Raw genomic sequence first — 26982 nt, 5'->3', positions numbered from 1 at the left:
CCACCAATGGGCATAACCATCATATCCTCTCCAACCTTCAGTATTAATACTAATATCTTAGATTTATTGAATATTTACCATGTGCCAAGTACTGACCCAAGTGTTTTGCATATATTGTCTCATTGTGCTCACAACAGATCTCTGAAGTACCTACTTTTAGGTACGCTCTTCTGCAGATGGGGAAGTTAAGGTTCAGAAAATTTAAAAGCCATGTCCAAGGTCATGCAGAAACTAAATGGTAGATCTTGGACTCAAACTCAGATCCTGTCTAATCCCACAGTGCTCTTGACCATTTGGCTGTAATTCTGATTTACTCTTTTCCCCTCCCTAAGTAATAATAACTGGGGAAAGACATGTTCATTGATGTTTTAATATGCAGTTCTCTGACTACTAGAGAAGTTGGTCATTTTTACATGTGTTTCAGACTGTGTTTTCTTGTTGTATTATTTGTTCATATTATTTAGCATCTTCTGGAAAGTGGTGGGGGCAATTTTATTCCCCATATAATCTTCACCCATCGGGTCTGTCAGCATAAACTTCGCACAAGAGGTCCAGGCCCCTTCTTTTTTTTTTTTTTTTTTTTTTTTTTTTAATTTTTTTTTTTAACGTTTATTTATTTTTGAGACAGAGAGAGACAGAGCATGAACGGGGGAGGGTCAGAGAGAGAGAGGGGAGACACAGAATCTGAAACAGGCTCCAGGCTCTGAGCTGTCAGCACAGAGCCCGATGCGGGGCTCGAACTCACGAACCGCGAGATCATGACCTGAGCCGAAGTCGGCCGCTTAACCGACTGAGCCGCCCAGGAGCCCCAGGTCCAGGCCCCTTCTTGATGATGTCATTAAGCTGTCAGTTTATGAGAGAAAGTACTTCTCTTTCCCCTCCTTCCTGCCCAATATGGGCTCAATACACATATGTTCTAGAAAGTTATCATGTCCATATCTTTTCAACATTACTCATTCACACAACGTGTCCCCCACCTAGTTTGGAGCACCCCTATCATCAGAGAGAGTAAAGATCCAAAATCCCCTGAAGGATGGCAAACTAAAATGTTTTCCCTGAACCAATTTACCAAGGTCTTTGAGAATCTGTCAATCTCTCCCTCTCCTCATTCCCCGCTCCCTCTTTCCATCCTCCCACTGCTCTTCAGCTGACTGAAGTAAAGACTGAAATGGGTAGGTTTTTCGTGAATTTATGATCTGAGCAACTTGGCCGTCATTCAAAACCTATCTCCCATAATGTATGGAAACATCATTAAAACCGCAAAACCCGATTTCCCTAAAAAAATCGAAATGTTAGTAATCCTGTTTTCAAATACGCTCCGTTACCTGCATTATGTCTTGCGATATAACCCAGTGCCCAGGCTGCAGCTTCCTTGACTCCAGGGTCAAAATCTTCCAGGCATATCACCAGTGTATCCAGGGCTCCGCAATCCACGATCGCCTGAGCTAGTTGAGGAGAATGCTTCCCCACTGCTCGAAGCACAAAGGCGGCTGCTTTCTTGTAAAAGCGCTACGATGATAAAGCAGACAAAACTCAAGAGTGAATGAAGCACTTATTAAACCAAAAGTTAAAATCCACGAAAACCAACATAAAAATGACATTAAATAAAGCTCAACAGCTTTTGAATACAACAGATAAAGAAAACATCCTGCAACGTCGCTCTTTTGGTGTTCCCCGATTGCTTTTTGTTCAGTGCTAAACTGAAACAACGTTAAGTCTTAAATTTCGTTTCAAATGTTTTATCCTGCAACATGCATTTGGAAATTGTGTAAAAGAAAACATAAACATTGTATTTCCTACAAATGCCTAAAATGATGCGATTTTCCGTATCTGCGTTACGCTGAAAAGTAGTTGTTTGACCCAGGGGAACTCTTAGATTGTTAGCACGTGCAACAAAAATGTCCGCTGACAAATTCATTTCCTTTACTTGCCCTCAGTCTCTAAGCGTGGTAGGCCTTTCATGACCTCAACTAATCTTTCTGGTGTCCCAAGTTATCCTGAAATAACAACCGTGGTCTGGGATGCACTTACCAATCATCAGATAAACATAAAGGTGAAACCCTCATGATACATTTTAAAACTTTTCCTGGTAAATAAACTAGCCAAACAAGAGGATGTGTGATTTATCTCCTCTGAGAAAAAAAAAAAAAAATATATATATATATATATATATATTTTTTTTTTTAGTGATAAATACAAATGACTTGGTATTATGTGAATTTTACGTAATGCTTCATATTTGTAATATTTTCTATATAAAATTTTATCAGATTAAGAAATCATAAAATAAGGGGCGCCTGGGTGGCGCAGTCGGTTGAGCGTCCGACTTCAGCCAGGTCACGATCTCGCGGTCCGGGAGTTCGAGCCCCGCGTCGGGCTCTGGGCTGATGGCTCAGAGCCTGGAGCCTGTTTCCGATTCTGTGTCTCCCTCTCTCTCTGCCCCTCCCCCGTTCATGCTCTGTCTCTCTCTGTCCCAAAAATAAATAAACGATGAAAAAAAATTAAAAAAAAAAAAGAAATCATAAAATAACACTGAAACACAAGGCTAACGTTTTTCTTCATATAGCTAAAAAATTTAAACGTATAGGACGTATTTGGCTGTAACACTCACTGTTGTTTCATGGTTAGCATGACACATTAATGGTCTCTTTCTTCTATGAATAGAACCCAGGTAATCCCCTGTTTTGGATTCCAAGTTTCTATTTCTTTACGGTGACTACTGAAAGTGACCAGGTGACTACAGCACCTGTTTTGAAAGCCTGCTATTTACTTAGGCTAAAAGATTAAGATAAAATAAAAACGATAGGAGAGAGAGAAAATATACCAAGTATATTTTAACATATTATCTTTCAAACATTGGCCTATGTCGATGATATAAGAAACATGCTATGTTAATAAGGATGTTTTGATTTCGTATCTTTCTTTAGTTTCTTAAAGGTTAACATAGAGAGAGATTAAAATGTGTTATAAAGTCCAACTTTATGTCAGTGACTGATCGTAAAATAGATTCTAGATTACGAAATAATACATTATACTTAATTAATAGATTTATTAGGGCATCGATAGTCACTGCTAACCACAGTGCCTATAATTCACACCTTCTGATCTCATTTCCTTTTTCTCCTAATTTCCGCTTCTCCAAATTCCTCTCTCTTCTCTCCCATTCCTCACCAAAAGAATTGCCTTAAAAAAAAAAAAAAAGCAACACCAGAGGACTTTGTACCTCATAAAGAAGAGATTAAACCCTGTGAGAAGTGAGTTAAAGGACTGGTAGGCGAAGTGAATACTGCTTCACATTCTGACTTTCTCCTCACCTCTGCCCTGGCACTTTTTTGTCGCTTTACAGCTAGTGCACATTCATCCGCATCTAGAAAACTTCTACTGAGGACCTTCTTTGTGGGATACCAAAACACAGACCCTGCCCCAAAAGAAGGAGCCAAGAATCCAGGAAGAACAAAGTCTAACAGTGTTTGATGACAGAAGGAACACCTGTAGGAAAAACAAAATTTCTGAGACTCCTTGTAGAGATAAGACAAGCAGGAAACGAGTCTCCAGCCTCTAAAAAATAAGGCAAAAATGGGAACAATTGGGATTTATTTTTTATTGTGATAAAATACACATATGATTTGCCATTTGAACCATTTTAAAGTGTAAAGCTCAGTGGCATTTTGCACAGTCACAGTGTTGTGCAAACATCACCATCGAGTTCCAGAATATTTTCCTCGGCCCAACAAGAAATCTCATACATGTTAAGGAGCCACTCCTCATTCCCCTGTCCCCACAGCCCCTGGCAACTGCTAATCTGCTTCTGTCTCTATGCATTTGCATATTCTGGATATTTCCTATAAACGGAGTCATGCAATACGTAGCCTTCTGTGTCTGGCTTCCTTCTCTTAGAGCAAAGGTTTATCCATGTTGTAGCCTGTATCGATACCTCATCCTTTTTTATGACTGATAATATTCCATTATATGGATGTACAACATTTTGTTTATCTAGTCATTCTTTTGTTCTAGTGAATAACGCTGCTATCAACATTTGTGTACAAGTTTTGTTTGAACACCTGTTTTCAATTTTTTTTGGAAATCTAACTAGGAGTAGAATTGCTGGGTCATGTGGTAATTGGGTTTAACTTGACTGCTTGACTGCTTTCTATAGCAGCTACACCATTTTACACTCCTATCAGCGATGTGTGAGGGTTCCGATTTCTCCAAATCTTCACTAACACTTGTTCTGTTCTTTTCCTTTTTTTTTTTATGGCCATCCTCATAGGTAAAGTGATATCTTGCCGTGGTTCTGATTTCCATTTCCTAATGACTCACGTTACTGAGCATCCTTTCATGTTGGTTGGCTACTGTATGTCTTCTTTGGATAGATGTCTGTTCAAGTCTTTTGCCCATCTTTAAATTGGATGGTTTGTTTTGGTTATACAAATAGGAATTGAATCTTAAAAATGTGTCAAGAAATATATATCCTGGGGCACCTGGGTGGCTCAGTCCATTAAGCATCTGACTCTGGATTTTTGGCTCAGGTCATGATCTCACAGTTGTTGATTTCAGAGCCCTGCATCAAGCTCTATACTGACAGCATGGAGCCTGCTTGGGATTCTTTCTCTCTCTCTCTCTCGCTCTCGCTCTCTCTGTCTCTCAAAATAAAGAAATAAACTTTAAAAAAAGAAATATATATCCTTAGGTTATAAGAAACTAACAAAATGGAATAAACATACCAAGACCCTACCTATAGAAAGATCCTTAACTATGATCAGGTGGCAGAGTACAGAACAAGATAGGAGGGAAAACATTGTGGCACTCGTAGATGACCCTGAAAAGGACTGACATGCTTGCATACTTGCTATAAAATGCTTTATCAAACCTTCCATTACACATATCCTCCTTCATTTTGTATGCTTCTATCCCCCTGCTTCCAAGCTGTCTCTTACAGTGTCCACTAACTAGATTTCATCTGCATGTAAGGATTGCTGCAAACAATTTTCCATTTGCCTAGGGGGCCATGCACCTAAGACTGATCCTACAAATTGAAGACTCCCATACACAGAAATACTGCCTTATATACAATTCATTTAAAAACTGTGTAATCTGTTTTCTTATATTAACAGTGATGGGAGAAAAACTGCCCATCACTTCCAAAGTAAAATACCCGAAAGGTATTATTTATGTGCAGTTCAAAGAATTGAAGGTTATATTAACGTCCTAAAATTCTAATGCCCACAAGCTTGCAACTGTGCCCAAACTAGCAGATCTTTTAAATCTAAAAAAAAAAAATACGCATAACTTATTTTTTTTTAAGTCTTACATTCTGTTCTGCCAATGAATAAACAAGCTGTGGAAGAATGTCGCCCTTCACGACTGCTTCTGCTAGGTCACCATTATAATTAGCCAGTCTCCCAAGAGCCAATGCAGCAGTCTGTTGAATTGTTGGGACCACATCCAGAAGAAGAGGCCTCAGCAAAGACATTACACCTGAGTTAAGTTATGAAAGAAGAGAAGTCAGCAAAAGTTAAATGAAAAAGCAAATATACAATTCAGCATTTGTGCAGATAAGAAAATTATGGGGAAAAAATCAGTAAAAACACACAAAAACTTTTCAACTAAAAACGAATGGGATATTTAGAGGCCTCTAACTGGCCAAGACAGAAAGTAATACAACCTCTAATTATCAAAGCAGCAGCACAGCCTGAAAACAAGAAAGGCTTTGGACTTAGGTTAAGAGTTTGAATCCCTGATTTGGCAAATAGTAGCGATGTGACCCAGTAGGACTGTCATGAGGAATGTAGAGAAAGACTGTGGAGTATGTAGTCTGATGCCTACCTAGCACATGGTAGGGGGGTAGGGAGGGGCGGGGGGATAGGTGTCCCCCAGCCTTTGTAAATTCTATCTTTTAGGGCTCAGTTCAGGTCCTTTCATCTCTGTGTAGTTTTCCTTCGCCCCCCCCCCCCCATTCCAACTGTTGGGTCTTTTCTGTGATTTCAACTAAACTTGAATGTATTTCAGAAATTTTATCAGGATCTATCTCAGAGCCAGGAGAGCTAGGGGGACCACTTGCCTGGGGCCTCACACTCATGAGGGGATGCAAATTCAGATCTCTGATATTACTCTAAAGAAACAAATTCTTTGAGATAAGGAAGTATTTTGTATTACTAGCTCTCATAATATTTACTCTAGGGTTGAATACACAGTACGTATGTCATCATCACAGCAATCATAGTAAAAGTTAGCTTGTATTTATCCAGCACTGATTATATGCACACATTGTTTTAAGGATTTGTTTCCATTCACTGGGGGCCCCTGGGTGGCGCAGTCGGTTAAGCGTCCGACTTCAGCCAGGTCACGATCTCGCGATCCGTGAGTTCGAGCCCCGCGTCGGGCTCTGGGCTGATGGCTCGGAGCCTGGAGCCTGTTTCCGATTCTGTATCTCCCTCTCTCTCTCTGCCCCTCCCCTGTTCATGCTCTGTCTCTCTCTGTCCCAAAAATAAATAAACGTTGTTTCCATTCACTGAATTCTCATAAAAAGTCTATGAAGTTGGCCCTATTAGTATGTCTATTTTACAGATGAGGAAATGAAGGCTGAGAAAGGTTAAGAAATCATCACAAAATTAATAAATGGTGGAGCAAGGTTAGAAATTCAGGCTTTCTTCATTGATAATTGCTGAATAAATGTGCACTGAAAGTTGAGGAGGTGAAGAAAGAGACATAAAAAATAATTGCATTTTGGTCATCTGATTGGATATTCCAACTCTTCATATTACCTTTGCCTTACTGTAAAATACCCAAAATAGGTAACTGCTATTTGGGCTTTAATGATGCTGTTTTCTTTTTTTTTTTTTTTAATTTGTTTTCACATTTATTTATTTTTGAGAAACGGAGTGAGACAAAGCGTGAGCAGGGGAGGGGCAGAGAGAGAGGGAGACACAGAATCTGAAGCAGGCTCCAGGCTCTGAGCAAGAGGTCAGCACAGAGCCTGATGCGGGGCTCGAACCCACGAACTGTGAGATCATGACCTGAGCCGAAAGTCGGACGCTCAACCGACTGAGCCACCCAGGCGCCCCAAAGCTGTTTTCATCTAAGGTTACAAGAAAGGTAATGACAGAGTTCAAACTGGAACAAAATGCCCCTTGACTTTGTAAACTTTACTTAATTTGCAGCAGGCGATTTAACTTGATCTTAATTACATCTTTTCTTTTAAAAACATACCACAGGGATCTAGAAAAGCAAATATTCTCCATATTCTTTTATAATGTTATATATATCCAGAAACACTTGAAATAGAATAAAAGGAAAACATTCATGATAACACTTAGGATTAGACCAAATTAAGATAAATAGTACTACCAAATAACATAAGCAGAGAATAATGGCACTGATCACATATACATGTCATGATGTGATCCGTGACTTTTCACAGTTTCCACTTTCATTTCGTGATCACTTTTCTGGCTAGGGTGGCTTGGTGAGGTCATCCTGGATGAGACCACAGTCGCAAGTTTGAGTCCTACTCAGGCTAGTTAACTTTGCAGGCACACAGCACGTCTACTCATGCCTCGGTCATAGTTCACGTTCAACAAATCAACATGTCTATGCTCATAGGTGTTGCTAATACTACTAGCTATGCTTTCTCTAGAGGGGCGCCTGGGTGGCTCAGTCGGTTAAGCGTCCAACTGCGGCTCAGGTCACGATCTCTCGGGTTGTGAGTTCGAGCCCCGCGGCGGGCTCTGTGCTGACCGCTCAGAGCCTGGAGCCTGCTTCGGATTCCGTGCCTCCCTCTCTCTCTGCTCCTCCCCCGCTCATGCTGTCTCTGTCTCTCAAAAATTAATAAGCATTCATTTAAAACAATTTATACTTTCTATAGAGGTGATTTCTGAAATATCTCACAACAAGAAGTTTAAAGTGCAGAAAAAGTATTAGGACTACCAAATGCTAACATGGGTTCTTTCTAGAAAGTTGGATTTAAAACAATTTGCTGACCTCTTCTTTGTAGTTGCTTTCCTACTTTTTTTTTTTTTTTCGGTTTTTTAATTGTGGTAAAATCTACATGACATAAAAATGACCATTTTAACCATTTTTAGTGTGCAGTTTAGTGTAATCACCACCACTGTCTAGGAACTCCCAAGCCGTCTTCCACAGAAGCTACACCACTTGACATTCCCATCAGCAAAGTACAAGGATTCAACTCTTTCTACATCCTTACCTATACTTGTTTTGTTTTTTGTTTTCAAATAATAGCCATCCTAACAGGTGTGAAGTGTGCCTCAGTGCAGTTTTGATTTTCATTTCCCTAGCACTGATGACGGTGAGTGTCTTTTTCTGTGCTTATATTGGTCATTGTACATGTTCTCTGTTGAAATGTCTATTCAAGTCATGTGCCCGTTTTTAAATTGGGCTGGTTGTAGTTGTTGAATATAACTTGATTTTTTAATAACAAATACGCACGGTTTTCAGTAACATAAGGCCATACTCTCAAAAAAAGAGCTAAATTTGTTAACATATATTTGAGGTTTCATAATAAATACAGTAACAAGGCCAAAAAATACAAAGTGTGCGTATGCTTTAGAATAGTTTTAAAAGCATCACAATTATGTTTCATGTTATTTTTTTCCTGATGATTCTGGTTATTTCCTTTTTTCCTCCTCCTTGGATATATATATATATGTGTGTGTGAAGGCAGTGGCTTATTGTCTTTTGAAATATAATTGGAAAATCTATACTGGCTTATTCATCCTAGAGATTTTGAATTAAATCTAGAGAACTTTGAGCTTTTATGTTAAAAAATTAAAGAATGAATTCATCTATCTGGGCCTATAATATTTAATTTAGTTGTGCTTATTATTATAGTATTTAGCTACTGTACCATAAGTCTCCCCATTTCAGAAATTTTCAGTTCGTAGTTTTAGCAGTAAAATATTTTACCCCCACAGGTATTTCAGCCGCCCATATATTCAAAAGAATTGTTTGCTTTGTGTATTTTCTCCTCCGTCCCCACAGCTGGCCCAGGAAAAATAAAATCAATAAACCGACTTCTATGCGGCTTCTATGCGGATGCCTCTGCTCTATCACTCTTTTCCTATATTCCTTGGTTCAGACAGTAGCACGATGGGACTTTTGAAAATTTTTACATCTATACACCTATAAAAGTTTAAAATATCTTTGTTCGAATAAGGTCATTTTTGTTAGAGAAAATATGGCCCCAAATTTCTAGTCCTTGAATTGCCTCTTAGTGCTTCATAATCATCAGTCCCCAGGGACATGTGTTTATCCCTTACGCAGGTTGAGCATGGAAACTTCGCTATTCTAATTACAGGTCTGTCCTAAAAACGCAGATAGTGATGCAAGAGGAACTAAGGAAGGAGGTAATAAGGGAGGGAGAAAGGAGAAAAGAAGCACATACAACATAAAAAGAAATTTTTCCTTACCTTCCTTTCCATTAGGAATCCATGGTGATTGGTCCTTGGTGAATGAATGCATGAAAATTTAGAACGCATAAATTACAGCAGCTTGAATAATGGCTGCAGTATCTGATAAGCAAGGTCTCTAGTGACAGCTAATGACCTCCCTGAGGTCTCTACTGAAGGAGCCAACAGGTACTATCTAATATTAAAAATAATTCACATATTATACTCTAATCTCTATAAAACGGTTCTGTCTCCTCTATAAAAGCCGATTAAACGGTGTGAAATGTTTCTAAAATTTATAGGATAAATCTTTACAATCCCTCCCCTCCCCACTTTATCGCTTTGAGTTTCTTTTCTATTTTTCTTGTTCCAGGGCCATACTGTCTGAGCAATTAGACATTGCTTCTAATACCTACATTGCAAATCCAGTGATGCGAAAACAACAACAAAGACAACTTTGCTGACTGCCCACAGTCATTGGTTCAAAACATGGACCAGGGTTTACCGCCGGCAAGTGCTAGGATTACACATATGAGCAAAGACAGCTCCTCCTCTCAAGGAACTAATAACCTAGGGGAGCACATGGTAAACTAGACTCAAAATAATCACAGCTCTTTTTTTTTTTTAATTCCTTTTAACACAACACAGGCCTAATGACTTTGACTTTGCACACCAATTACAGATGTAAACCGGGACGGAAATGTCAGACAAAAAAAAAAAAAAAAATCCCATTCTATTATTAAATGTATATAATGTATACACATATCTGCTGTGCCTTATAAAGATATTTACCATCCCAACTTTGTTCCTTTAAAAACAAGTACCTGCAAACCGGGCCTTTGGGTCCATTGTTAAGCCCTAGTAAAGATTTCTGGTTACCCTAGTTACCGCTCACCTTCTTTGTGCTGCTTTTCAATTTTAAAACATTTTATTTTTTTTATTGTGGTAAAATATACATAACAACATTGATCATTTTAACCATTCTTAGGTGTACAATTAAGTGTTGATTAAGTACAATTGTGCAACCATCATCACTATCATTTCCAGAACTTTTTATCATCCCCTAACAAACACTCTCTAACTTCCCCTTTCCCCCTACCTCTAGGCTCCTGGTAACCTCTATTCTTCTTTCCGTGTCTTATTTGACCTATTTTAGGTATCTCATATAGGTGGAACCATACAATATTTGTCCTTTTCTGTCTGACTTTTTTCACATAGCATAATGCTTTCAAGGTTCGGCCATGTTGCACCATATTTTGGAATTTCTTTCCTTTTTAAGACTGGATAATATTCCATTGGATGTAGAGACCTCATTTCGTTTATCTGTGCATCTGTTGACAGACATTTGGGTTGCTTCCACCTTTTGGTTATTTGAATAATGCTGCTATGAATGCGGATGTACAAGTTTCCATTTGAGTCTCTGCTCTCAATTCTTTTATGTGTGTGTGTGTATAGTGTGTGTGTGTACACATACATATAAATATATGTGTATATTTCTGTACATATACACATATCTATCTATCTATCTATCTATCTATCTAAGTACAGTTGCTGGACCAAGTGGTAACTCTATGTTTAACTTTTTGAGGAACTATCAACTGTTTTCCATGGTAACTTTCTATGCACCATTTTATATTCCTACCAACAAAGAGTTCCAGTTTTCCACATTCTCACCAACACGTGATATTTGTAATTGTTGTTGTTTATAATAACCATCCTAATGGACATGAAATGGTATCTTGCTGTGGTTTGATTTGTATTTCCCAAATGAATAGTGATGTTGGGCATCTTTTCATGTGCTTATTGTCCACTTGTATGTCTTCTTTGGAGAAATTTAACCTATGTAAGCCTTTTACCCATTTTTAAGTGGATTTTGTTACTGTTGAATTGTCGGAGTTCTTTAGAGATTCTGAATATTAATCTCTTATCAGATATGTGCTTTGTAAATATTTTCTCCCATTCTATGAACTGTCTCTTCACTCTCTTGATGGTGTCCTTTGATGCCCTTGTTTTTTTAGACTTAAAGTGAAATGATTTCTACCATATATATTCTTTACTTTCCAACTTTACTCAAAATTACCATAAGCACAAAATGTTAAACGTTATAAATTTTACAAAGCTTTAAACATTTAAATTCCAACAGTAATCTAAAACATCTTCCTACATGACCATTTACTATGAAACTGCTGCTATAGTTCATTTAAGTTTTAGAAGTGATTTCTACATGCAATTAACGAATACACAGTAAAGGATTCACCTTAGACTGTCAATGTTTCCATCTGACTGGGGCATTCTGTTTGGGGTCCAATAAGAATGGAGAAGAAGCTTCATGCTTTAGAAATAGGACTCTCTTGCCCTGCTTGTTACATGACTGCCTATGTCGAGCCAGGTAGTTAAAAGTATGTATCTAGAGGGAGATTGTTTGGGTTCAAATCTGGGCTCTGCCATTTCTCAGTCCTCAACAAGGTTACTTAACATCTCTGTGTTTCAGTTGCCTCATGTAAAATGGTGACAAACTTCATAAAGTTGTTGTGAGAATTAAAATGGGTCAAAGATTCTAAAGTGCTAGACAGATTAGTTGGGAGAGAATAAACACCAGTAAATGCTTAATAAATAAAAGTGTAAAAGGAATCAATTCCCTATGTTGACCATGTTTTTCATCAACATGTTATTATTATTCATGCATATGACTCATTAATTAATCAATTCCTTTCATTGTGAAGAAATATTTAAAGTTCTGTGGCCCCACAGATTGAGCTTTTCTACTATGTGTTTTAGAATTACTATGGAATGAATAATTATTCACCATTAATTCAAGAAATATCTATTAAGAGAGGTGCCTGGCTGGCTCAGTCGGTTAAGCCTCCAACTTTGGCTCAGGTCATGATCTCCTGATTCGTGAGTTCAAGCCCCACATCAGGCTCTCTGCTGACAGCTCAGAGCCTGGAGCCTATTTCAGATTCTGTGTCTCCATCTCTCTCTGCTCCTCCCCCACTCATGCTCTGTCTCTTTCTCTCTCTGTCAAAAATAAACATTAAAAAAAAAAAAAAAAAGAATATGCAAGGTATTGAAAACAGAATTGTCCTTGACTTCAAGGAAGCGATACGAGGGTCATGAGAAGTAAACAAATAAAACATTATGATATGCAACTAAAAAAGAAATAGAGGGGGAGCCTGGGTGGCTCAGTCGGTTAAGCATCTGACCTCGGCTCAGGTCTGATCTCACCGTTCGTGAGTTCGAGCCCCACATCGGGCTCTGTGCTGATAGCTCAGAGCCTAGAGGCTGCTTTGGCTTCTGTGTTTCCCTCTCTCTCTCTCTCTGATCCTCTCCGGCTCACACTCTGTCTCTCCCTCTCTCTTTCTCTCAAAAATAAATAAACATTAAAAAAATTTTTTTAAGAGAAATAGAGGGTGCTCTGCAGAAATATAGTGGAGCATCTAACCCTGGCCTTGAGGAAGGCAACCCAAGGAAAGGGACATCTACATGGAGGTCTGAAGGCTCTCAGGCAGATCACAGATTGTCTGCTGAAATAACTGGAGGGAGTGGGGAAGGGAAGGACTGGAGAGTTTCCTAAACAGAAGGAACTATATATATGAAGCTCAGAACCAAGAGAGTTAGGGGGCACTTGGTGGCCCAGTAGGTTAAGCGTCCGATTTCAGCTCAGGTCATGATCTCAATGTTTGTGGGTTTGAGCCCCAAGTCAGACTCTGAGCTAACAGCTCAGAACCTGGAGCCTGCTTTGGATTCTGTATCTCCCTCTCTCTCTGCCTCTCCCCTGCTCTTGCTCTCTCTCAAAAATAAATAAACATTTAAAAAAGAACCAAGAGTTTGATATGTTGACAAAACTTGGAATGCAGTATGACTATAGTAGAAGAGGGAGCAAAGAAAGGGTTGGGAAAAGAGGCCTAAGAGATTAACAGAGACAAAAGTACTTAAGAGCCCAATAAACTATTTTAACTGTTTTGAATTTAATCTGAACATTGGCGTCAGTGTTTTTGTACTTTGTAACGAAGGATCACCAATCACCCTGGGGAGAATGGATGAAAGGAGACAAGATGGGAGGCAGGAAGACCACTTAGGAAGCTACCGTATGAGTCTAGGCCAGATGTGAAGACAGCCTGAAGAATACTAATGGCAAAGGGAGAGAGACAAGTGACCATCTAAAGAGATATCATCTAATACCTAATATCTAAAGAGATATTAACCAGACAGATTATTGTGAAGAAGAGGGAGGAGTCAGTGATACTTCCAAGTTTCTGGCTTGGACAAAGGATGCATGATTGCCTCAGACTGTTGAAGAGGCCATGATAAATTCATACTGGCCTGAAATGTTGCGTGGGAGGGCTGATCTGGCAAGAGACAAAGCTGGAAAACTTGATTGGGGCCAGGTCAAATTTGGCTGTAGATCAAAATAAGATTTTCTGATGTTATTCTAAGTGAAATGGAAAGCCATGGGGAGCTTATTGTTTATACCACTTACTCTCAGGGAAGCAAATAAATGAGAATGAAGACATTGAATAATTCCAAGGTCTAACATGGATGGCTGGGCAGGCTGTGTACTGCACAAATCCAGGGGATGCCAGTCACATAAATCATGATATAAAAGGCACTTCTAAAGTTGTGCAAAGCGCAGCAGCCATCCTTGATGTAGCATGTTCCATGGTTCTCTCGTTGGTTTTATGTGAATAAATGTCTTATCTTCTCAATAAAATAATAAACATCTGTAGAGCAGTTTGTTTTCCTTTTTTAGGATTTCCACAATCAGATTTTTAAATGCCATACACCAAGAGCTCTTATTTTATTAATTTCTTTACATCCAAGTTAGTTAGCTTATAGTGCAACAGTGATTTCAGGAGTAGATTCCTTAATGCCCCTTCCCCATTTAGCCCATCCCCCCTCCCCCAACCCCTCCAGCAACCCTCTGTTTGTTCTTCATATTTAAGAGTCGCAGAGTTCGTTTTATACTTCTTTTCTAGTTATCAAATTACCTGGCACAGGTCTGAATATACAACTAACCCTTATTGAAGCGCTTGTGATCTTGACTCCACTACAATTTTACTACACTAAGCACTACCTACTCTATCACAGAGTAAGTCTAATTACACTTACTGATTTTCGCAATTTTACATGTTTTTACTTCTGCAAGTTATTGCATGTACCTGACTATATTTTTACTCAAGCAATTTCCATCACACTGATGCATTTGATAACATGTTCTCATTTTCCTTCACTGGTCATTTTTTACTTGAAAATATTGAAGAGTTCCTCCCTTGATTTTTTTTTTTTTTTTTTTTTTTAGAGCTAAGAATTTTCAGGCCTTGATTTGGTTTCTCCCAGTCTCTGTGACTATATACCACTGACTACTATTCCTTCATTTGATTACGGAATCATAAAATTTCAGGGGCGCCTGGGTGGCTCAGGTCATGATCTCACAGTTTGTGGGTTTGAGTCCCCTCCCCTTTTGGATCCCCCGTCCCCTTTTCTCTCGGCCCCTCCCTCGCTTACACTCTCCCTCTCTCAAAAAATAAACACTTAAAAAAGAAATCATAAATTTCGGTATCATATCTCTTTGCCCTGTCTTCTGTGAAATACTTCTTTGCGGCTACAACTATAAAACCAATTATGATTTTAAATGTTATATCTCTTACAACACACAGAGAGGCCTGTAACTTATTTAAAGGGTCAGAATGCATTGTGAAATGCACGGACAGTCTTTTTGCACAGAATTCACCTGTAATGATAAGTAATTCAAGAAAAAGCTATGTTCTTCTTTGTAATGTACTCTCATAACTACAGTACCCTCTGGATTTTGTTTGGCGAGTCACTGTTAATTCAGGTGTTTGTGAGTGAAGGGCTCCCACATCCGGTATGCCATTAAGTGGGGAGGGGTGAGAAGAAGCCGGGACCAAGACCACTGACTCCCACAGGCAGCTAGCAGCTCTTCTAAGAGGGCGCAAAGCACACTTTACCATGTACCAGGGACTTCCCTAAGAAATTTACAAATATTAACCCATGGGGCGCGCCCGGCGGGGGCTCAGTCGGTTAAGCGGCCGACTTCGGCTCAGGTCATGATCTCATGGTTTGTGAGTTTGAGCTCCACGTCGGGCTCTGTGCTGACAGCTCAGAGCCTGGAGCCTGCTTCGGATTCTGTGTCTTCCTCTCTGCCTCTCCTCTGCTCATTCTCTCTCAAAAATGAATAAGTTTTTTAAAAATTAAAAAAAAATATTAACCCATCAGTCATTATGACCATTCTATGAGGCATATACTATTTTATAGCTCTAGTGTCTATGCTCTCCCGTTTCTCCTCCCCAATATCAATCACAGCCCATTTGCCAATGAAAACTGACCTATATGTGCATACCAAAGGGTATAATCTGTTGCGTTCATTCTACCATTAACACATCTGTAGCTCCCTTCCCTGATGACCGTATTAAACCAAGATTTCATTCATTCTTCCAGTGCCAACTCTTCGACTCTTAACTGGGTCGTGGCCACCACTGTCTAGATGAGAGATCTGAACTGAGTAAGTACACAGAGCATAAAAGTTATGGCAAGTTCAATTCATAATACGTGAGATACAATGATTGGAATTAGCGGGTTTATAATTACATGAAAAAATATCATATGGGCTTTTAATATAGTTTTCTTTTTTTTTTTAATTTTTTTTTTCTAACGTTTATTTATTTTTGAGACAGGGAGAGACAGAGCATGAACGGGGAGGGCCAGAGAGAGGGAGACACAGAATCTGAAACAGGCTCCAGGCTCTGAGCTGTCAGCACAGAGCCCGACGCGGGGCTTGAACTCACGGACTGCGAGATCATGACCTGAGCCGAAGTCGGCCGTTTAACCGACTGAGCCACCCAGGCGCCCCATATAGTTTTCCAATGAACATGCGAATTCCGTGTACCCAAACCTCTATTTTCAGCTAAGATCACTCTCTTGAGTCCCAGAGCCATATATATCCAAATTGCTTACTACAGGCATGGACACATAGATATCCCTGACACTTCAACTTCACCACTATTACAGAAATCGCCATTTCCTTCTGCTTTTTGTATCCCTTCTCCATTAAGGAATGGCAACCAGAAGACTGTGAGTCACCTTGAACTCCTCTCCCTCCGGACCTGCCCCTGCCCCTCCTACGAAGTCACAAATCCTACAGATCTGTCATGCAGCATGAGTGCTAAAGCAAAAATGGGCACATGGTCTTCCTGATCCTGTTTTAATCCCCTCCAGTCTACTCTCCACACTGCTGTGAAAATCGTCTAAAACCCCAGATTGGGGTGTCTGGTGGCTCAGTCAGTTAAGCTTCCGACTACGGCTCAGGTCATGATCTCGCGGTCTGTGAATTCAAGCCCCGCATCAGGCTCTGTGCTGACAGCTCAGAGCCTGGAGCCTGCTTCTGATTCTGTGTCTCCCTCTCTCTCTGCCCCTCCATCACTCACACTCTCTCTCTCTCTCTCAAAAATAAACAAACATTTAAAAAAATGTTTTTAAATAAATAAACATTTTAAAAACACACACACAAAATAGATCCCTTTGTTCCTCTAATGAAAGCCCTTCAGTGGCTTGCTACCAATTTCAGGATAAAGCCAAACTTTGGATGAGGTCCTTTATAATTAGGCCTGTTTTCCTCTGCAGCCACGGACTTTCCTGTCCCGGCTGTATTATCTCAAGAAGCTCCTGCCAGATCTAAACATTTGTCTTTTCCATCAAGTACCACCTTTTCTCTTGCCTCTGTGCCTTTGCACATAACATTCCCTCTACCTGAGTACAGTTTTCCTCTCTCCCATCTTCATCTGGCTGTCCTAGGAAACTCAGGTGGATAATATCTCCTTCTAGAAGTCTTCCATGAAAGCACCCTTCATTGCAAAAGCTTGAGTTAGATACCCTTCATAGGTGCTCCGTATGTCTATATATTGGACACTTATCAAATAGCATTTATATATCTCTCCTGTAGCAAATAAGCTCCTTAAAAGTATCGTCTCTGCCTTCTATTTTTGCATGGCCAGCATCTAAGCATGCACCTGGCCCTTGGATACTCAATAAATGTTGAACGATGAATGAGCGAGCTGCAAAATTGAATGTGCAACTTTCTCTTTTTAGGCCAATTTTAGTTAAAAGAAAAACAAAATAAGCTTCTGTTTGGAGTCACTTTTTAAAAGGTTTAGAGGTAAATAGTGGTGATGGCTGCATAACATTAGGAATGTAATTAATGTCGCTGAATTGTGTGGTTCAAATGGCAAATTTTGCTATATTTTACCACAGTTTTTAAAAATTAACAATGTACCGGAGTGCCTGGCTGGCTCAGTCAAAAGAGCAAACAACTCTTGATCTCAAGGTTGTGAGTTCAAGCCCCATGGTGACTATAGAGATTAAATAAAAAAACACTTTTAAAAATTAACAATGTACCGAAACCCACTGAATTTTACACTCAAATGGGTGAATTGTATGGTATGTAAATTGTACCTCAAGTGATTTTTAGAAACTATTTTTAAAATGAAAAAAATGGATTCTAAAAGATATGGATGAACATATATATATAATATACAAATATATATATAGTATATATATATAATATATATGTTCATATATATATAATATATATGTTCATAGTTTTTTTTTTTTTAAGTTTATTTATTTAGACAGAGAAAGTGTGTGCATGTCAGCAAGGGAGGGGCAGAGAGAGAGGAAGAAAGAGAATCCTAAGCAGATTCTGTACTGTTAGAGCAGAGCCTGAGATGGGGCTCAAACCTACAAATTGTGAGATCATGACCGAAGCCAAAATCAAGTTGGACGCTCAACCGACTGAGCCACCCAGGAGCCCCATGTTCATAGTTTGTTTTTGAAATAGATGGGTTATTTAAACTGTTCCCTCGCCCCGCATCACCCCATATAGATATAATTCTATTCTAATTTGAAAGTCTTCTGGAGTGCTGCATACACTGGATTAGTCTGTCTTCTTTCGTCAGTGTGTTTCCTCTTTTAAATTTGTACCTTTGATACCCACTTGCCTGCAGAAAATTGGAATGTCCATCAGTGGGGTCAGTAGAGAATAAATAGGTTATAAAAGAATGGTCTGTTCCAAGAGGTTTCATGGGTAATATTTGGAGAGGGCTCTTTGGAAGGTAATCAGCTCAGAAGTCTATCTTTAGATAAACTGTTGTATTTTATTCATACTCCACTTACTTGACAATTTTTTGAGATAGTTTACTGTAAAAGATACAGATACAAAGATAACGATTAAGAGGCATGTAGTAGAGAGATGGGGACTATTTGTCAGAAATATAGGGTGGAATAGCTGCTGCAACTGAACTCTAAATGTGTCACTGAGTTTCCTGGCAGCAAAAGCAAAACTGGAACTACTTTGTAAAATGAGGCAGGAACAAATTTCTTTTTTTCCTGAAATTTCATACGTAGGCCTAGCTTGATGCATAATAGTTAATAAAGATTGGTTGAATAAAAGAGTGTATCTTTACATTAAAAAAAAAAAACCTTTAACAACAAAATGGACAATGTCTTCAGTGGGATTTAGATTTAAAGAGGCTATGGGGAACTCTAAGTATCCGTTTTTAAATAAGCCCTCAAAAAAAAAAAAAGGCATACTATTAGAATAATTCTACAAAGACATTTCTATGGAAAACCAATGTAAGCTACTCTATGGATATAAATTAATGGTGATTCTAATGACACAGAGATAGAACTTAGAACATACAGAAAAGTGGACAGAGATCATTTCCTTGAAGACACAGGCACACATACATAATTCACCTGGACGTAGAACCTGAGTAAGTAGTAACTTTAAAAATGAGGCACCCTTACGACAGAAAATGGGGTGTGTGGCAAAACCAAGATTTCACCTCAGAATTAGGGAAGTCTGACATGTTCAGAGGAGCCGTTCCCACCCACCACAATGCAAGACCCAATTTTTCTCAAGGTGTGGCCCTGGGGTTCTCCTAGAGCCAGTTCATCTCAGTAGAAACCCTGAAGATCTGACCTCAATGAACATGGAGTAAAAGTCCTTCACACAAAGCATGGCCAAATAAAAAAAAACACAAAGGCAAGTGTTAAATACATGCTCACATTGACCAGCCGACAAGTGCCAAGTGCCTGCCTCTTCAAGTGCTCTACCTCCCGTGTTGTCCGAAGGCCCAGGGGAGCAGGCAGTCCAAGGCAGCCAACCACCTCGGGCTCTGGTGAAGTCTTTCCTTTGCGCTCTCCCTCTCCCCGATCCCAGCAGGGACTCACTCAGTCTAACAGCTCTCCGAAGTGCTATCTCGGTTTGCAACCTCCAGTGGATTACTCACTTTTCCTGGGGTGCTTTTAAAGAGCTTCTGGCTTGATAAGGCTTCCCTTAGAAGCCCAAGGAAGCCGAAAGGTCCTCTAGCATTCTGAGTCCAGCATAAGCCCTAAATCCAACTCCCACTCCCTCAGACTTCTAGGTCCTTCTCAATTAAAGTAACTCCTCTGCGTCTGGCCTCCAGTCAAGCTCCCATAATGGTCTTCTAGGAGACCTCAAAGCCAATTACACACAATTACTGGACAGCCATTGGTACCCAGAGGCCTGCACAGATGACTTGTTTTAACAGTGGTCAGGAACTCCTAGAACCAGCCAGAAATAGCTTACTAATACCTACAAGGTACGCAGAAAGAGTGCAATGTCAGGCAACAGTTAAGAAACATGTAGTAGTCTCAGTTTGGCCAGGACTGACTTTGTCTGTGATGAAGGCAATTATCCGACCATTTGGGGGCTTAAGTATCCACACTCAAGAGTCGTACTCTGCCTACCTGACCTGTTATAACAACAAACTTTTAAAGAGATGTGAAAACACTTAGAAAAATAATTATTCCTTCTTTCATTCTATTTAAATATGTTGAACCTCTGCTCCACGCTCAGCATCATGCTAGGCATGGAATTTACATTTTGTGGAGAAAACAGAAACTAAATCAATCGTGATGAGTATCGTTAAAGAGAAATATTAGGAGCAAGGAAAGCATAAATCAAGAGACTTAACTTACTGTGAGGGCTCAAGGAAGGTTTCCCTGAGGAATCAACATCTAAACAGAGCCATGAAGAACGAGCAGAAATTAATTAGGCGAAGAAGTATAGGAAAAGTTCTAGTCAGAGGAGCAAAAGCCATGAAAAAACATGGAAATGTAAAGAGGAGTTAGGAAATATTTAAATAACTTTTCAAAAACATTAATTTATCACATAAAATTTCCCCACACAAACTTGCCATTTCTAAGCCCCACTCTTATAGGATCATCCATAGCCTGGATTTTTTTTTTTTTTAAATCATCCAGTTTTTCCTAAGAAACCTATGATATCCTAGCCCTAGTTATATTATTTTCTATTTATGTACCAGTGGTTACATAACAAAGCAGATAAATGTCCATGAAGGAACAAGGGTTTGGAACACAGAATAAAATTTGGAATAATCTTGTTTTAGGATATTATTGCGTATTATTAACACATATTATTAAGTGTACACAAGTTCAGAATTTTTATAGTTCCTGAAATGTTTTCCACTTAAGCAAACAAACACAAAAAACTACTATCCCTATCCTTTAAGAAAAGATCAGTGCTTTAATTATCATGCATTCACATTTCTAAGACTCCTTTTATATTCATGAAATTTAAATAGCATGATTAGTTAAGGGGTTTTGTTTTGTTTTGTTTTTTTCTTTTTGTCTTTTGTTTTTGAAGTCGCTCTACTCATTATCTTTTCAGTTTCAATATCCTTTGGAACAGAGAATCATGGTACTTGTACCTACCAGGGTGTTTTAAACACATTACAAATGCTTACTACAGGCTTTTCCCTTCTCAGCAAATTGAGATGCTAAATCATTAATCTGAACATTTTCGCCTGGCCCCAGACACAGGAAATTTAAAACCATTTTGTGTCAACACATAAGACTTATTTCCTTGAATTCTAAACCCATCAAATTGCCTAAATTTGCAAATTAGCTTCAGGCAGATGCCTGTTTAAAGTGTCAAGCAGTTCTCCATTCCTGCTCTACTGAAAACGTGCATAACTCCTGATTAGGAACGTTTATTGTTTTGCAATAGGTTATATGTTAAATATTACAAAGTATTACTTTAAACTTTACCCCCAATTTTTCTTACATAAATCCCTGCTTCAGAAATAGTTCATATAGCTAAGCAGGTTAAAAAGAATTTTCTTGGGAGTTTTTATATTAGCTTACCATGAAAGACAGAATTTCTAAGCAACCTAAGAGTGGCCTGATATTCCCAAATGCCACAAAACATGTTTCTTGTATTTTGCAACTAAACAATCACCTCCATTTGCTGAAATTCAACAACTGGTGGAAGTAACAGTGTATTATCTCTACTATCCACAATGTGTTATATGTGTTACTGCTTATTCAAGGAGGGGGGGGGGAGTATCAAAATTCATCTTTAAATAGCTGGACAGATGTATTATTGGTTCTAAGTACAGGGTTGGCGGGTGCATAAAGAGATTTTATAACAAACATTAAACTTTGTAATGTTTTCACCTATGTTTCTGATTTAGAAGGAACAAAATCTCAGTAAGGAAAAAGTAACTCTAGGTTATAGACACATTGTATACCATTTTTTCTAGCAACAATTTTGTTTAGAAATCAAAATCATTTTTTGTCCAAATACTCTGAAGATGACACCTTGCAGCCCTTTGTTTGCTCTAGTAATTAACTTGGGACATAATATTCTTATTAGCACATCAGAGATGTAATGAAAAAGATCAGAGATTTAAATGAAACAAAACTCCATTGATAGTTTTTACCTTTAAAGTTCCTTCCACAGTGAATGAATTCAAAAATTCTCAACAAGTGAATACTGATTTATCGTGATGTCTATATGGGAAATATTTTTCACCTTATCTTGGATCCAAGAGACGTATTTAGTAAAGCAGTTCATTAAAGGAGAAAAGTGAGAAGACAAAACAAAACAAAACCCTCTCAGGTATGCAGAGAGTATGTGAAAGTCAGGAATAAAATGCATTGGTATTTTATTCTACCAAAATGAAGTCACTTGACTGGAAAAAAAAAAAAAAAAGCTTGGTAAGTGATGCATGTATATTGTGGCTCTTTCGAAAGTATTTTAAAATCCATGTTGATTTTTTTTTTAAAGAACAAACCATTTGAATGGTTTATAGACCAGTAAGTGCTCATAACAAAGCTTACAGATTATGATTATTTTAATTAAAAGAATAAATATATTGGAATATCCACTAGCTGTCTTAATGTAAAATTATTGAAGGAGTGCTTAAGTTGAATCTACGTAACATGAAATACGTTAAAAATATTTTTCCTCAAGAAAAACAATCTTAGCATTCTATCAACATTGCAGACAACTTCAAAACACTGTTATATTCCTTTTGTATTCCATTCCTTCATAAGCCAGACCATGAGTGGAAATAGGTGGCTATTTAAGATGTCATATCTAAGTCACTTATACTTTGATGATCACTTAGCCTAATGATTAAATTCCATAACATATTCTACATTGTACACATACAGGAAGAGATAACCTGGCACTGTTATACTAAAATGTGATGCTCTGTATCTTAAGTGTTATTTATACCCCTGTATTTCAGTATCAAAATTTTAAAATAATGCCAGTCATTTTCCCTTTCAGATAATGTTTTAGTTTAGCTAAAATATAGTATACACACAGTTCAGAAATTACGTATGTGTAAAAAGTAAGTGCCCATTCACAAAAGCAACTGAGTAGGACTGAGAGGGGGGAAAAACTAAAACTTAAGTGCATTTAAAAATATAATATGCTCTTATAAACTTATACTAGTCACTATATATGAAATACTGTGTCCAACACCGCTATGGGTACTTTGAGGAGTACATACTCTTGCTCATAAGCACACACACACACACACACACACGCAGAAGACAATCCACATGAAACAAACACAGAACAAAAGATTACCAACTTTGACATTTTCAAAAGGAGAACAGATTGGTGGTTGTCCAGGGTTAGGGACAAGAAGAACGTGGGTGTGGTTCTAAAAGGGCCAAAAAAAGTGATCCTGGCAGTAAGAAAGTGTTCTCTATCTGGATGGATACACACGGGATAAAACTGTATAGAACTAAACGCGCACACACACAGACACACACACACAAATAAGTACAAGCAAAACTGGGGAAAACCGAATAAAACTGATGGACTTTTGTCAGTGTCAACTGTCTACCATACACACTTTTGAGGCACAGGGGAGCTCTATGATTTCTTACAACCGCATGTAAATCCACAATGATCCAAAACAAAGAGTTTTAAAACATGATTATCAAATACACTTCCTCTATTCCAAATACAACCCCTCCCCCTACAAAAACAAACACGGAATAAACACCCAAATCCCTCTCAGGGACAGAAGAAACTGCCGTCTAGGTACAACAGTCATTCCGCTCAAAGAAGCCAGAGTAAACGTTATGTCTGAACACTCTTGCCTTGTCAATGCGTTCTTAAAGTTCTTTTAATTCCGTGTTCATTTGAATGAGTTTGAAAGATCACGTCCTATAAATTGAACGCTTCTTACAACACAGTAGCGATAAAAGGCTACCTTAGTTTGAGTTCAGATGGTGGTGGAATCGTCCTTAATCCACCATTATCTTCTCCATCTGCTTATGTTAATTGATAAGAAGCAAACCTCCCTCTCCCCCCCCCCCCTTCCTCTTTCTAGAGGTTGCCTGAGCTCGGGCTGGGGGCGGGGGGTGTGGAATGACAGCACCACAAGGACCTCTCAAAGCTAACACTCTGCCTACTTGGAATGTCTTGGAAATTATTCAAGCAAACCTCTGCTCTGTCACTAATGCAAGACGAGAAATAATGTGTCCACGGCTCTGGAATTCCTTTGGTGTGAGGAAGTCGAAGGTGATCAAAGGCAGGGTGACAGGCAACGGCACCCGCCTAAAGTGGGTCTGATTAAGGCGGATTCCCATTCGTGTAAAATGACTTCCAGGCAGTTCGTACGGCCTTGACTTTCAGCCTGACACTTGCCTGGTTGTGAGAAAGATGCAAGGGGGGGACGCCGGGCCCCTCTCGCGCCCGTCTGGAGGCTCTGCCCTCTCGGCCTCACGCCCAGAAAGACCCGCTAAGAGAACGAATCCCTCCACCTACAGCGTGCGCGGCGGGCTGTTGGAACTTAGGGACGCCGCCCTCCCGTCCCCACCCTGCTCGTCTCCCAAAGCTCAGCCGGCAGGGGAGCGGGGCGACGGGGGAGCCCGGGGTTGAGGCAGGCGGCCGGGGACACTGGCCGACGAGGGGCCCGGGATCCGGGGTGAGGGGAGGGAGGCCAGGGGGCACCGCGGGGACCAGGACCTCGAGGGGCAGGGGCGAGGCCGGGGGCGCGGAGCGACGCGCGGTCAGGGCGCGGGCTCACCCGCGTTCTGCAGGGTCTCGATGTTTTGGGGTCTGGTCGCCAGCTCCGCCACCATCTGCACGAACTGGGTCCGGGCTTTCTGGTACTGCTCGAACACTGCGGGGGTGGGGGGAGAGACACGGTGCAGCCGCCGTCCCCACCGTCCCCGCCGCCAGCCCCGTCGGGGCGCCCCGGGCCCTACCTTGCAACACCTGCCTCTGACTCATGGCGACAAGCTCGGCGGCGACGCGGCCGGTCCGCGCCCGGCCTGCGAGGACGCCGAGGGGGCGACCGCCGCGACGCCTCGGCCTCCGACGGGAGCCGGGTCTCTCTGTGTACCCGCGTCTCCCGGGCAACCGACCGGAACCGGAACGCGACCGTCTCGCGGCAACGGCCGGCCCGGGCGTGACGTCACAGCCGCGGTCCCGGGCGCCGGCGGCCAGCCCCGGGGGAGCTGCGCCTGCAGGGGCCCCGGGGGGCCGAGCCGCAGTCGCCCAGTCGCCGTGGCAGTAGTGCACCGTGGATGTCGCTGTGCTGCGGGCCACGGGCGTGCGCCAGGAGTGCGGGCGTCCGTGCTCACCGAACCCCCAGCCGCGAAGCTTCCAGACTGCGGCGCCGACTGGGTCCGGGTTGGGGGTGGGGGGGGGAGCCCCCAAGAGAACCCCGAGAGGCCAGAAAGCTACGCCAGGGGAGTCGTCTTGGCTTAGACGGTCAAGAGACGTCTCACGTGTGACCTTGTGTCATCTGATGCAGACATTGTCAGTGCAACCTTAAAGCCAGATGGTTTTCCCCTTTAATCCAGCTTTCATGTCACCTGGCATTTCTGGCTTCAGGATTCCCGGAGGGTCGAGACCAACCATGCTCGTAACTTTAATTATACTGCTTTAAAAGTATGTGATGAGCAACTCCTAGAGATTCAATGAGAAAAGCAGACGGGAAAACAGTAGGATAAATGTCCTGTCCTCCGTGACTTTCTCCTAGTTACTACTAACTTTGCGGTTTCCTCACTTTTGTGACTTTTAAACGTTTGTCTTTGTCTTTTAAATTTAGCCTTCATTTTGTTGCCTAAATGACATCTCCAAAAGAAAGAGAGAATCTTCACCTGGAAAGTCTTGATTCTAATTATCTTAACCAGACTTCCCTAGCTTGTAGAACTTTAAATTTTTTTTTTTACCCAGTTTCTTTTAACAAAAATTAAGCACTTAGTCTTGTCACTGGTTTCTAGCTTGCCTGAAAAGTGTATAGGAAATGTTTCAATGACAGGTGTCAATTTTAAATGTTTCTCCATCAGAAACTACAATTTCTCCAGGTGCCAATGGAATAGATAGCCACAGCTGCTGCTGAGTAGTGACAAGGCAGGAAACTTCCTGATATCTCATCCATAGAAGGGAGTAGGCAGACTTAGCTGTTCTCATATTTGGGGTGCGTCCTCTATAATCTTTAAGATCTCACCCTGACTTGGGTTTTCTGGCGCAGTCCTGATATTTAGTGGAGCCGCAGGTAGTTAGGGAAAGGACCAGTAATAAGAGAGAAGAGTTAAGTGTGTTCACTCGGGTCTCTGCTCTGCCCCGAGCAGGTGGAGGTCTTTTGCTCCGCAAGTTCAGAAGTCAGTGATACTCACAATCCCTTCGCCTAACTCCAAAGTCATCAGTTTCACAATGATCTCCACACTTCTCCAAGGAAAGAGGTCCTTTAAAATTAAAGTTTTTGTATGTTCCCATTTAGAGACATAGGGGAAAACAGATTGAGCAAATAATTAAAATGGCAAATAAAACCTTCACTGTAATTTTGTTTTCAGTTCCTTGTTGCATTATGAAAAAAAAAATCCCCGTAAAACTAAAAGGTTCCATATTTGGTTTCAGTCCTTAAATAATTCAAACTCCTAAGCCACCATAGCTGCCATTTTTAGTAATTGTTTTAGTATAATTTCTACTTTAAAAGTGTTGAGATAGGAACTTGATAGTGAAAAAAAATGTCTAAGTCTTATACTACGTATACAAGTCTACTTCTGGAATGCTACAAAGTTTAAAAGCTTCAGTTCAAATGGTACATAAATTATTTTTAACTATAGGTTCTGAATATCTGTCATTAACAGTGTCTCTGGGTTAAATTGTATTGTTTCTAATAAAACATAGTATAGGATTCCTAGTTTATATCTGAAATTGGACACATTAAAGAAGTAGATCTTTGCTCTTTATTCT

At 40.1% G+C, this 26982-nt stretch overlaps 1 protein-coding gene across 1 annotated transcript in view; it reads right to left on the bottom strand.

Annotated features, from left to right (window-relative positions):
• SPAG6 (sperm associated antigen 6) overlaps positions 1-25127 on the bottom strand; it is a 64785-nt gene extending 39658 nt beyond the window's left edge. The window contains exons 1-4 of the mRNA XM_047868301.1: positions 24984-25127; positions 24803-24898; positions 5312-5478; positions 1326-1509 (exon numbers count right to left, since the gene is read on the bottom strand). Coding sequence (XP_047724257.1) covers positions 1326-1509; positions 5312-5478; positions 24803-24898; positions 24984-25008 — 472 coding nt within the window. The 5' untranslated portion in view covers positions 25009-25127. The remainder of the gene's footprint in view (positions 1-1325; positions 1510-5311; positions 5479-24802; positions 24899-24983) is intronic.
• Positions 25128-26982: the final 1855 nt, after the last annotated feature.

This window comes from Prionailurus viverrinus, chromosome B4 (assembly GCF_022837055.1).
Source record: "Prionailurus viverrinus isolate Anna chromosome B4, UM_Priviv_1.0, whole genome shotgun sequence".
Taxonomy (NCBI): domain Eukaryota; kingdom Metazoa; phylum Chordata; class Mammalia; order Carnivora; family Felidae; genus Prionailurus; species Prionailurus viverrinus.
Note: the sequence above shows the minus strand (reverse complement) of the source record. Positions and strands in the feature narration are given on the sequence as shown.